This window comes from Pleuronectes platessa, chromosome 23 (genome assembly GCF_947347685.1).
Source record: "Pleuronectes platessa chromosome 23, fPlePla1.1, whole genome shotgun sequence".
Taxonomy (NCBI): Eukaryota; Metazoa; Chordata; class Actinopteri; order Pleuronectiformes; family Pleuronectidae; genus Pleuronectes; species Pleuronectes platessa.
In genome coordinates, this window is record NC_070648.1 from 3122631 (window position 1) to 3134902 (window position 12272).

At 45.0% G+C, this 12272-nt stretch overlaps 1 protein-coding gene across 1 annotated transcript; it reads left to right on the forward strand.

Moving 5' to 3' along the window:
* The first annotated feature begins 679 nt into the window (after window positions 1-679).
* On the forward strand, window positions 680-11722 carry LOC128429937 (mucin-5AC). Its single transcript, XM_053415832.1, has 5 exons — window positions 680-832; window positions 2717-3290; window positions 3518-3679; window positions 4190-4394; window positions 4566-11722. Exons 2-5 carry the CDS (start codon window positions 3146-3148, stop codon window positions 6487-6489), a joined length of 2436 nt encoding a protein of 811 aa, XP_053271807.1. The 5' UTR covers window positions 680-832; window positions 2717-3145; the 3' UTR covers window positions 6490-11722.
* The last annotated feature ends 550 nt before the right edge of the window (window positions 11723-12272 follow it).

The window sequence follows — 12272 nt, forward strand, 5'->3', positions numbered from 1 at the left end:
GTGTGTTTGTATGTGTTTGTGTGTCTGTCTGTGCGCAGCAGGATGTGTAATGGCGGGTCTGTCGAGTTTGAAAAACCACACAGGTAAAGCTTCCGGTTTAAACAAGAAACAGTCCATCTTTACAAAATAAAAGTTAAATCTCGTCACTGACGGAATCCCAGACATAGAAGTGTGGTCAAAGTAAAAATCAAAAGATTCTAATAATTCATCTGTTGGAAATGAGCTGTCGACTCAACCTGTTATTAATCAGCATGTCAACAGCTGCTATGTACGGTGGCCCTGAGCGCTCAACACACTGCAACTTAAGAAAACAACTGCAAGTAGACAAAACACAAGCAAAGTAAGAAAACAGCTTCTTCAAGTTGACAACACATTACAGACAACACAACACAACACATTACGCACAACACAAAACAACATATCACAGTAATCACTAATATGGAGTAGGTGGGGTTTATGACCTATGCTGCAGCCAGCCACCAGGGTGCGATAGAGACGTGTTGGCTTCACTTGAAGGGAGCTGTCATCTTTATTTACAGTCTGAGATGTGAACAGGATTTTGAACGCCTTCAGCCAAATTTGGGACTTTTATTCTGAAATATTTCAAGGCGACAGGGCGGAAGTGTGCGGTGTGTCTCTGCGGGGCTTGATGCGCTGATGGCGGCGGGGCTGGCGGAGGGTCGCACCGAGGAGGGAGAGCGAGGAGGCGGGGAACCGGAGAGAGGAGGCCCCGGCGGTACCGAGCACCGACACTTAGCGACCCAGCGACCCGACCACAGAGGCTCCGAGGCCCGCAGACTGACAGGAGGAGGACAAGAGGATGGATGGAGAGGTACGGTTGTTTCTGTTTATCATCTACTGGAGGATTTAAAGACAGCTGAGGGCTCGTCTGCAGCCTGTCAATAAACACACCTATTATTTATTTATATAGAAATATATACACACAAATAATATATACACACACACATTAAATATATAAATACAAAGAATAGTGCACACCACACTGGCTGTGTATAAAACCATCGTGTGTGTAGTGACATTATATTATCTCACATATGCAACACATATGGCCTCTGTGTGTGTGTGTGTGTGTGTGTATGTGTGTGTGTGTGTGTGTATGTGTGTGTGTGTGTGTGTGTGTTAGAGTGTGAGTGTGTGAGTGTGTGCGTGTTTGTTTGTTTGTGCGTGTTGAAATCACTGACCACAAGCCGTCATGTTTACCGCGCTGCAAAGGCAGTAATTTCATAGCAGTTTCCCCTGTGTGGGCGTGCGTCTGCGTGTGCGTGCGTCTGCGTGCGTGTGTGTGTGCGTGTGTGTGTGTGCAGCACTGCAGCATGCAGGGAGAACTTGGCCTTGTAAGAAATTCTTTACAGACCAACGTGTCCTGTGATCGTGAACTCTGCAGCAGTATGTCAGAGTGTGCGTGTGCGTGTGTGTGTGTGTGTGTGTGTGTGTGTGCGTGTGTGTGTGCGTGTGTGTACTGTCCACAGTGAGGACGCAGTGTCAGGTTCTGACTCTGAACTGTTTCAGGGTTCAGACTCACTGTGATCAAGGTTTTTGATATACGAAGAAACAGATTTAATTTGATGCTGCTAACACTTATTTTAATTTCAGGTTTAATTAATAGAGTTAGGGTTAGGGTTAGATCTGTGAGACAAAAGACAGGGAAGTCTGGAGAGACTTTATTTCATGTCTTCTTTCGTCTCAAACCCTCTTTAGGGCCGAGAAAAGCGACTGAACTGCACATCTGAGAACCTGGATTTGTCCGATTTTATTTTTTAATAATCAGTCATAAACAAACTTCACGTGGAACAACCACATTTTTTCACAGAAGCGTTTGTGCTTAATTGCAAGTTTGGACATTTTGACCTGCTTTCACCTGTTGTCTGTTTCCTGGTTTGTTTGTGATGATACCACAGAAAGTTATACATTTATTATTGTTTGATTTGATCCAGACTGCTGGGACTCTGCACAGGTTGTTTTTTTTTGTAGAAGCAACTGGAAACAACAAACAAGTTTAAATGTTTATCTATAAATCTGTCACACTATTTTTAAACATGACTTTTCTTTCTAAAAAATATTTTTACGCAACTTCTCCCATCTTTAGAAAAATCAGATTTTCTTTTTGCTCTCAACATGATTTGCTGCTCTGAAAAAGGTTCAATGTTATTTATCACAAATGAGCTGAATCTTGGGGAAATAAACTTGTTTTGAATTGAGAACAAATTAAAGTTGTTATCAGTTTGCGTTACAGCGGAAATTATTTGTTGATTAATCCATTATTACACGATCGACAAATTGTTTAAATGCAACTTAAACTGTCGCTTAAATCTTAAATATTCTTGCATTTCCAGACAGATTAGAAAAAGATAAACTTATCCTTATCCTTAAGCTTTGAGGTCAGAGGATGTGATGGTAGTGCAACCGTGTGTGTGTGTGTGTGTGTGTGTGTGTGTGTGTGTGTGTGTGTGTGTGTGTGTGTGTGTGTGTGTGTGCGTGTGTGTCAAACAGAGAGGGAGCTTTGTGTTGGTCTGTGGTTTGAGTCAGTGCAGTGATGAATATTAATCAGGCCTGTAGTAGTGGACATGTCAGCTGTGTGTGTGTGTGTGTGTGTGTGTGTGTGTGTGTGTGTGTGTGTGTGTGTGTGTGTGTTACGTTCTTTCCTGTTGTTCATCAATAAACTATTGTCTTTTTTTTCTTTATCTTTGCCTTTCAGACTTCTATCAGCCGTCGTCCTGCTCCCCCTGCTGGTTCTCTACCACAACTGCAGTTCTCGTAGTATTTAGATGCAGTACTCAGTACTAATACTTCAAGTGTACAAAAGCATTTTGATGCTAACGGACATTAAGCGGCACCCGTAGGTCCGTTATCCCGGCCTTGTTGTAATCTTAGCAAACAGCTTCTATTCACCTGCTCTGAAAATGTAGCTAGCTTAATTTTGCAGCTATTCAAGGTTAGCAGCTAACAGCTAGCTCACCACATACCTGTCCACACCCATTTCTTAAATTCAACTTGAAAACAATGACCTTAAAAATGTAGTTAGACTCTGACCAGGATCAGGTGCTTGGCAGCTAACGGCTAGTTAGCGCTAGTGGAGAGCCGGTAGCGGTGGCGCAGGACTAAGTCAACGCAGAGCAGGGGTGCGATGGAGTACCACTCCGGTGGTAGCCTGCCCCTGCTGGGGAGACCGCGGTACTGTCCTGGGGCCAATGCTAACGGAGGATACCTGTGTGAGACGGGCCACTGCTGCGGAGAGACCGGCTGCTGCACCTACTACTACGAGCTCTGGTGTAAGTTGGTGGTGCGGTGGACTCGTTGTAACATGACCCTGTGACCCTGGAAAGGAATTACTAATACCACCGACCTTTATATAGAATATATCGCAGGTTAAATAAGAGATGAAGGTTCTGAACATGCTCATACGTCTTTTAAATATTAAATCTGCCCTGGATGTTCAGGTTCTAGACTGATAGTGGGAGTTGTAGCCGTGTGTTAACTCCTGTCATATTGTGTTCAGGGTTCTGGCTGCTGTGGACCATCCTCATCCTGTTCAGTTGCTGCTGTGCCTACCGACACCGCCGAGCCAAACTCCGAGTCCAGCAGCAGCAGAGGCAGCGAGAGATCAGCCTGCTGGCCTATCACGGAGCCAACTCCTACCCCTCCTCCATGCTGGACCTCAGTAAGAACGCCCGCCTTCCTGTCTGATCAACACAGTGACGCCACGGCTTGTTGTGTTTCTCTGGTGTTTGACCCTCAGCTGTCAGGTGACACGCCGCTTCTCTAATCTGTTGCCAGATGCCAGTGGAGTTTTCCTTAAAGGGGACTTGTGCCAATTTTCACGAGTAGAACTTGTCCATTCCTGTTAAGTCGTTCTTTACGCTGAACTGAAGCTTCTCAGGACGAATATTTTTTTTTAATCGTTTCCATTTGGTTTCAGTACGATCTCCAGTTCAGAGTTTACCTACTTTTAACTTCGAATAGATTTGCTCAGTCAACTATTAGTAATTCTCTGTGTTGGACTTTCTATACTTTATTAATGCTCTGATATCTATTAATCAAATCCTTGACCTCACATCCTGTTTTCGAGGCATTTTAAGCTACTGACCACAACGTCTGTGGTTTAAGTTTGTTCAGGGACCTTTTTCTTTGGCCACTTTGCTTTAACCTTAAATCCCGTTTTGTTTTTTAGGTTTCCTGGCGTCTCTGAAGCTGCCGTCCTACGAGGAGGTGGCGGCTCAGCCCTCCACCCCTCCTCCACCCTACAGCTCTGTGTTCACCAGTCCACGCTACCCACAGCCCCCCCGTACCACCGACCCCCACCTGCTCACGCAACACGGCCCTCTGCTGCACCGACCGCTCAGCGATGGTCCATCCTCTCTCAGCTCTGATAACAGGTGACAATGCTTCTAATGCTACTGGGAGAATACTGCTATTATCACTAAGACTATTGTCATATCTACTGCTGCTTGTCACTGCAGAGATGACACACTGTGCACACTAAGCAGAGACAGCTGCTCATGTTTATCTAAATTTAGATGAATGATGTGCTTGTCTCTTTCTTGTAGCTCCAGTTGTTCCTGTGACTCCTGCTGTCCCTCCTCTCCGTGTAGCTCCTCCCTATCGGCACCTGTCACGTACGAGACTGACACAAGCCACGCCTCCACTCCAAGTGAGGTGGCTCCCCTCACACTTGATGTCACAATGGAAACCATCACCGCTGCAGCTTCCTGCTTAGAGGTAAACGAGACACGATTTGCTTCTGAGAGGATCGTGGCCTCAGTGGCCATTGACATCGATGAGGTGGAAGCTGCCGGAGCTCAGGAACCTCAGGACTCATCGGTTCCCAACAAGACTGTTACTGTGGCCGTAGTTACCAGGGCGGCCTCCCCTCAGCCTCCATCCTCTCCTGGTTCAGAGATGGCCCTTAATGTTGGAGCTACATCTCCCATAGAGCAACAGCTTGATCTAAGACCATGTACAACGGTAGTTAGCACTTGTAGCTCCAGTGTACTCCCTGGTCCAAGTGCTGTTGACTCAGCACTCCCTTCCATCCAAGTAATAAGCGTTGAGTTCCCAGCTGAGGGCTCCAGAACTACCCCTTCCCCGACAATTACACTAAAGTCCAGCCCATCTACTCCAACAGACGACACTTCTAAAAGGCTGACAGCCGAACTTACTGTAGAGACCCTCAATTCAACGAGGACTTTTGATACACCCAACGTTCCCAGTAGCCCAACTTCAGTACCGTCTCCAGATGTGGAAAGAACTTTGGCCTTGCTTACGGGCTCTGCTGGTCTCCCAACCCTGGACCCAAATCCTAGCCTTGTGCCAATACCAGCGCCTTCAACCCTCACCCAAGCTCCAGACCCAGTGCCTACAAACCAAGCCGGAGACACCATAAACTTTACCTGTCCAGAAGTAGAACCCTCAAACCTGACCCCCCTTTCAGACCCACTGTTACCTTCAAACCACACCCCAATACTAGACTCACCAACTATCCTTGTTCCGCTCTCCACATTTAACCCTGGTTTAACTCCTTCACATTCGACCCTTACCTTAGCCGCAGATGCAGCACCCATTTTACCCACTTTAGCCCATTGCCAGAACCCAGAGCTGTCACTGGTGTCAGGTCTAACTCCGGCTCCTGCTTTCCCAATTTCAGACTTGCCCCAACACCCAGCGGCTGTAGCTGGTCTTGTATCTTGTCTCAATCCGGATACTGAATCGGGGCCTTGTCTGGTCCTGGCTCAGTTGTTCACCGCCCCAACACCTTTTTCCTCCTGTCCAGCCATAACCATACAGTCTGAATCTTATTTTGCCTCCTCTCAGTCGCCCCCTTCAGTCATGTCCCCGTCCTCACCCCCTTCCCTTCCCTCTCCTCCATTTCTCTCCTCCCAACCAACACTTGCCTCCACCTCCCTCAAAACCCCAGCTTTACTTCTGGACCCACTCTCTGCTCTACACCAGTCTGACAAAGGTGGATCCTCCTCCGGCCACGCTTCCTCACTCTCCCCCTCACCTCGTGCCACTCAGTCCCCTCCGAAACAGACTCTCTTCTCCCCCTGTGTGGATGTCTTTGAACCAGGGCCCCCCCACTGGGAGGACGGAGAAGAGAATCAGGAGGAGGAGGACAACGATGATGAAGATGATGACATGGGAGCTGATGAGAGCCAGTATAGACATCGACGACTGACTGGTGACTCTGGAATCGAGGTGTGTAGGTGTCGGGTAGAGAAGGAAGATGAGGAGGAGGAGGAGGAGGAAGAGCAGAAAGTGGAAAGGAAGGAGGACAGTAGGAGAGGAGGAGGAGGAGGAGGGGAGAGGGATAAAAATGGAGGTGGAGACACTGATCTCCATGATAGTGTGGACTGCCCTGCCAGAGGTCAGATAACCACAGGGGAGGAACTGACACTGTGTAACCCCGCCTCCTCGACCACGCCAACTTCGGAGGACTGTGGGGAAGTCGTCATTGTGATGGAGACGGTTTGACGGATTGAACCATTCGCCATCCAGACAAGAAGAGGAATTAACACAGATTTTGGAGATTGTCCTGAATTTGACGGGTTACATCATATCAATAAATGTTGCTGGTCTGTTAGTCAGACCAGCACAGGCAGTGGTAGTGTCACAGCAAAATATCCAATGAGAAGCATTGTCTCAACTCAACCCTGTTTATTCAACTGAGAGTTGGAATCTTAATTGGTCATGGCTCCAGTGTAATGTGAGTTTGAAAAGGAGGAGAGGCGTTTACTGAGATCGCATTCAAGGTTGATGAAGTTTTACAACCACTGCACTAGAGAACTGCTGACGGCTAGAGAATGTCAAGAATTGCAAAAGACTGCTTGATAGATGGTCCCATGCATTCACGCTCTGCATGTCAATATATTTGGCCAATCAAATTCTATGTAGAAGCTTCTAGTTATCACTTTTATCCCGGGTCAAATTCATTCCTATAAGCAGATGATTAAAACATAAGCAAAAGCATATTTATTAAGTGTGGACGATTAAAACATTGTTTCTCAACGCCACTAGGTACCTTTAACCCTGAGCTACAAGTCATTATAAATTTGCGGCAGATTTATAAAGATGAAAAGTTTAGCTAACTAGCCAAACTCGTCCTTTGAGGACACGATTACGCAGATCTCAGATCAGGTACCAGTTTGCAAACAGCAGTCACGTCAACAGTCGTAAATATTAAACTCAGACTGATCTTTCTGACAGTTCCAGTTGAGTAACTTTGCACTTAATGCAGAAGTGACTAAAACAGTAAAGACATGGGGACAAAATTAAATTCAGTTACTATAGATGAACTGCTGTGTTGACCAGGCACAACCATCACTCCACCAGTTGTCAAGTGATCCAATAACGTGCACGCTCACAAGTCCTTAACATTCGAATCATGCACGTCGGCCTTCTGTCCCACATGGTGCGAACATGGTCTCCTTGGGATGCGTCACACCTCTGACAGGAATGACGTTGTCTTCATTACGCCTGTCACCAAAAAGAGAAAAGCAACTTTAAATAGTTGAATGTTTAGCGTGAGACTCCTCGCTCGTCTCCGATGATGACGGCGGTTTTGGAGACATACGAGGGACAAAGTGGACGTGGGAGGATGATTCATGCTGACTGACAGAGGGAAGACTGATTCATGCGTTCAGAGGGACGACTTGACGAAGACGTCTGTCATGAAAGAGGGACTGGGTGGGTAGTTTATAGAACGGGAGAGAGGGCTCCTCAGATTTGATGCATTTCTGGTTTAACTCGATCCTATGTGGAAGGTTTCATGGTGAGGGGGGGGGGGGGAGGGGGGTGTATTCTCTTCGCATCAAAAGCGTTTTTTTTATAAATTGGAATAAACAATGGCGGCTGTGAGACGGAAACAAAGCACCAAACAGAGACGGCAGAGTGTGTCATCGTCTTTGTCTCTTCATCTGAATTTGAGGTCAGATGCAACAAAGCTACGTTTAGTCCTCATCTAAACTCAAATTAGAATTCTCTCCGTTCGTAGACACCTCTCCTTCTTTTAACATTCACATCCGGATTAGTAAACTGAATTTACTTCAGACTACAAAACAACGCAAGTTCTTTCAAGGTCTTTAAAAAGTGACAGTCCTGGAGTCAATTTATTTTAAGGCCTGTTGTTGTAACATATTAATGTTCCGTGCGCCGTCGGATCGATCAGTGTGTCATTATTGATATTTTTTGACAGAAAGACTTAAAGGTAGAGAGTATATTTTGTAAATGACAGAGTGTTAGTAACATTTGTATTGTACACGATGGTGAATTTACGACCACCGTCTGAATTAGTGAAGAGCAATATTTTTCATCAGCAAGAGTCTGTGTGTAAATAACAAATTCAGGACGACTGGGACACATCGTCACTGTTGGGTGAAAACCTTGTTGCTCCAGGGGAGGTGGCGGAAATATGATGCACTTCTCTGTGGTTGGCTTTGGTCGAGGGAAATCCTCCTCCCCCCCCCCCCCCACACACACACACAGACACACACAAACTGAAAAATGCATCAGTATCTCAAAGAAGAACTGATCTTTGTCCTGGAGATGTGAAGTTTTTACCCAACAGCTGCAGAGAAATACGGAAGAGTGGAGGGGTCGGGTGTCAGAACAAACTTGTCCCTCTAAATTCAAATCAGGCTGCACCAAATAGGCAGTGCCACAGCATGCCTGAGTATTTTCATCAAGGTCCATGAATTATTGAAAATGTTGAAATACGTCCTATCTCACAATGTTAGAGAAAGTGAAAAAAAAGTTATCCTGGCCTCGCACCAAATCCTTATCGGCCTCTCCCCTGACCTGGAACACATCCTTCCACCGGGTTTTCTGGTCATCTGTCTTTGGCCTGATTCCACCACTCTTCTGTAGAAAAGGATAGTAGAGGCTGCTGAGTCATTTCCAACACAAGAGACTCAGGTTTGCCAACACACAATTTGTAATAGTTTTGAATTGTGTAGAAATGATCTTTGTTATTATATAAAAGGAAAAACCTGTTTCACAGCCGGTTCTGACAAAAGCTGAAGGTCTCCTCCACCTCGTCACGTAAAGTGTGTTGATTCAAACCAGATGTTGACGTGTGTTGGAAAAGAAAAAAAAACTCGAGAGAAACCGACGAGAGGAAGAATGTGCAGTGATGTCATCAGATTGTACCGGCAGATGATTGGTTGATCAAATTCAGTCTCATTCGGACGGGATTCACGGCTCGAGGGGTCAGAGCGGGATTTAAACATTTCCTCTTCAGTGATTTCAACATGAATGTTAGTAATATTTCACCACCTCTATAGTTATAATTACAGCCACATTAACAATAATTTACATCCCATTGGCAACATTAAAATGAGCAGGATTAGCTTTTAGCACCTCCTATCTGCAGTGCACTTATTGATGGGATCACCTGTATTTGTGATGGACATCGGTAATGAGGAGCTTTTCATGGTTTACAAACCATAAACATCTGGTCTGGTGATTATATTTCGTCCCTCTCCCTCCCTTGTGTTGTTAATCTAGTCCGAATGTTGCTTAAATGAGACATATTCTATTCATCATGTTAATGTTATTACTGTAAAATGTTTATATCTTTCCTCAGACTGTCCATCGCTGCAGCTCCTCTTTTCAGCCTCTGTCTCAAACACTTGGTTTTAGTTCCTGTCTCCTCAAGACCCCTCCCTCTTGATATCACTTCAAACTCCTTGTCTGAAAACAACCTGGTCCGTCCCATCAGGATCATGTGGAAGTATGACCCTGACTTCTGACCAGGTGTTTCACAGACTTTGGGCTGTTTTAAAAAACTTTTCACAACTTCTACATTCACCAAAAAGCAAACATAATATGTCTCCTTTAAGAAAGTAAGCACGCAGCATCTTGAGGCAATACCGTTCAATACCGAAAAAGATGTGTTCTCAGGTCCCTGTGGTGCAGTGGTCACCTGACGGTTGTTTCACCGATATCATTAATTCAGCTTTCTCCGACGGAAAGACCTCGAGTCTGATTGAATGATCCTTAAACCCTGTGTCCATGCTGCATTACAAACACAGACTTGTCACAAAGGGACAATGGCTATGACCACACGGACGCCCACGATGGACAAAGCTATGTTGGACTTCATCACGACAAAATCAATGTCCTGCCACGGAGCGAACGGTTACTACAAACTGATTGACAGCTGGATGTTTCGTGCACAAGATTGGATTCGAACATGGACGGATGAAAATGATCCAATCTTTCTTTTCTAAACCTCTGTGGGAGAAATTCACAGACGCAGGAATCTGGTTTTGAGCGGGTTTGGACTTCGGAGAGCTCAAGGAGATTTTCCGACTGAGACCCGAGGTCCCAAAAACACGCAACCTTGATCGATGGAGTCCAGGCAACATTCACGCCTGAGGACGGAGAGTTCGTAGAGGCTGAGGAAGCTCCTCCAGGGTGACACCGAGCCGTCGATGTTGTGGTTGATGTTGTGGTTGATGGTGTTTTTTGTTTACCTGAACTAATAAGGTTATATATCTCCAGTGGTTACAGAGTGCCATTTCTACTTGACAACTGTTACTACTTAGCATTAGACAGAGCTGTTCTCGCTCTGCGTGGGTGTGGGCTGTGACCAGAGTGACTGGAGGGATGTGTGAAACCTGTCTGTAGCTCCGGTTCCCAAAGCATCTGCAGCTTCTCACATCAGCCTCCTGAAGGAAAGCAGCTGCTGTAAATGTGACGTGTGAGGATTTGATCCAAATTCATTATAATGTGTCTCATTACAGTGTATCCCTCCACTAAGACCCTTGACCTTTCTGTGCTGTGATGCACTCATTGGTAAACTCTTCAACCGAGTGGCTGATGACAGCGTAGATGATCGAGGCTGATGTCAGAGACAAGCTCACGTTTGGAAACCCGGTGTTTTTCTCTTTGTGTCCAGTTTTTTCTAGTTTTTCAATTAATGTCGGTGAATGACAACATTCAGAAAATAGTCCTCTCCTAGAGTTTCATCACTGGTTGGATTCACACTGACAGGTCAGCTTTGATTTCCCAGTAAGGACATCAGGACAATCTTTAAAAGCAAAACAACAAATTAAATTAACCTCTACTGGTTTATAGTGAAACCTTCAAAGTCAAGACAAAGCACATTAAGTTATTTCACGTTAAGTAAGAAACATAAACCTTACAACTAAGTTAATACACTGCAAGACACTGAACCTTCCACTCCTGGACGTACAAGACAAAAACTTGTAATGTTGTTTTCTTGTACTAAATTAAATTTTCTCTTCCAGTTGATTTGGCTTCACTTTAAGGACCCATTCTGTTTCCCATCTATTATTTACAGCCTGTGCTGACCCTGAAATGTGAACCCAGTCAGTTCCAGAAAACTCGTTCGATCAACTTTCACGCCTCCAGTGTTTGGCAAATGATTTAATTTACTAAAACGTCAGAATGTTCCTTCTATCGTAGAAGCCCCTCCCCCTGTCGTAAAGACGGTTTTCTCCTCGTTGTCTCGTCTCTTCTGTCCCTCCTCGTTGCATGAGGTTTCTGTCAGAGGAGTCGAAGGAGGCACAGAAGAGACGATCCTTTCAAGTCCCTGAATATCCCGATGATAACGATGCTAAACATTGGAGTTATCTAATGAATAGTGTGTATGTTTGGACGTGTGTAGGTATGTGTGTGACCTAACTAAACCAGCCTGTTCTAACAGTGTGTGAAGATATACTGAATAAAACTGTTAAATCCACCATCTGTCTCCGTTCATCCACCAGCACCGATCAGGAAAACTCAACAGTGTCATCATTCCTCCTTTTAATATTAAAATTAAAATATTGGGTACGCATGAAGTATTGATCATGCCTGTGAGTGAGGACCTCTCTTAAGAGGAGGGTGCACATACACTTTGGGAACGCTGGGGGCAGTAGAAAGTCCCTCATCATCATCACCACCAGCATCATTGTCATCATCTTCATCACTTTGTGTTGAGTCACATCCTTTATCATACTTTTGAAAATCGTATCTCTCTTTGGAAGCTTCAAGTATATCACTTTTATTCAAATTATTTCAATTTCCAAAAATAAAGCTTCTCCTCTAGCTTTAAATTCAGTTTTCAACTTGACTTCTTCTTTGTCAAGTCGTTGCTTCATCAATGACTCGATATGATTTCTCTTTATAGTCAATTGTTTCATTTGAGCCTTTCTAACTTTCCTTTGCTGATCATGCTATTTCCAGTAAAATTAATATCGTGACAGAAAGTAGAGGTCTCATGATGGGATCCTCTTAAAGGTGGAAAATCA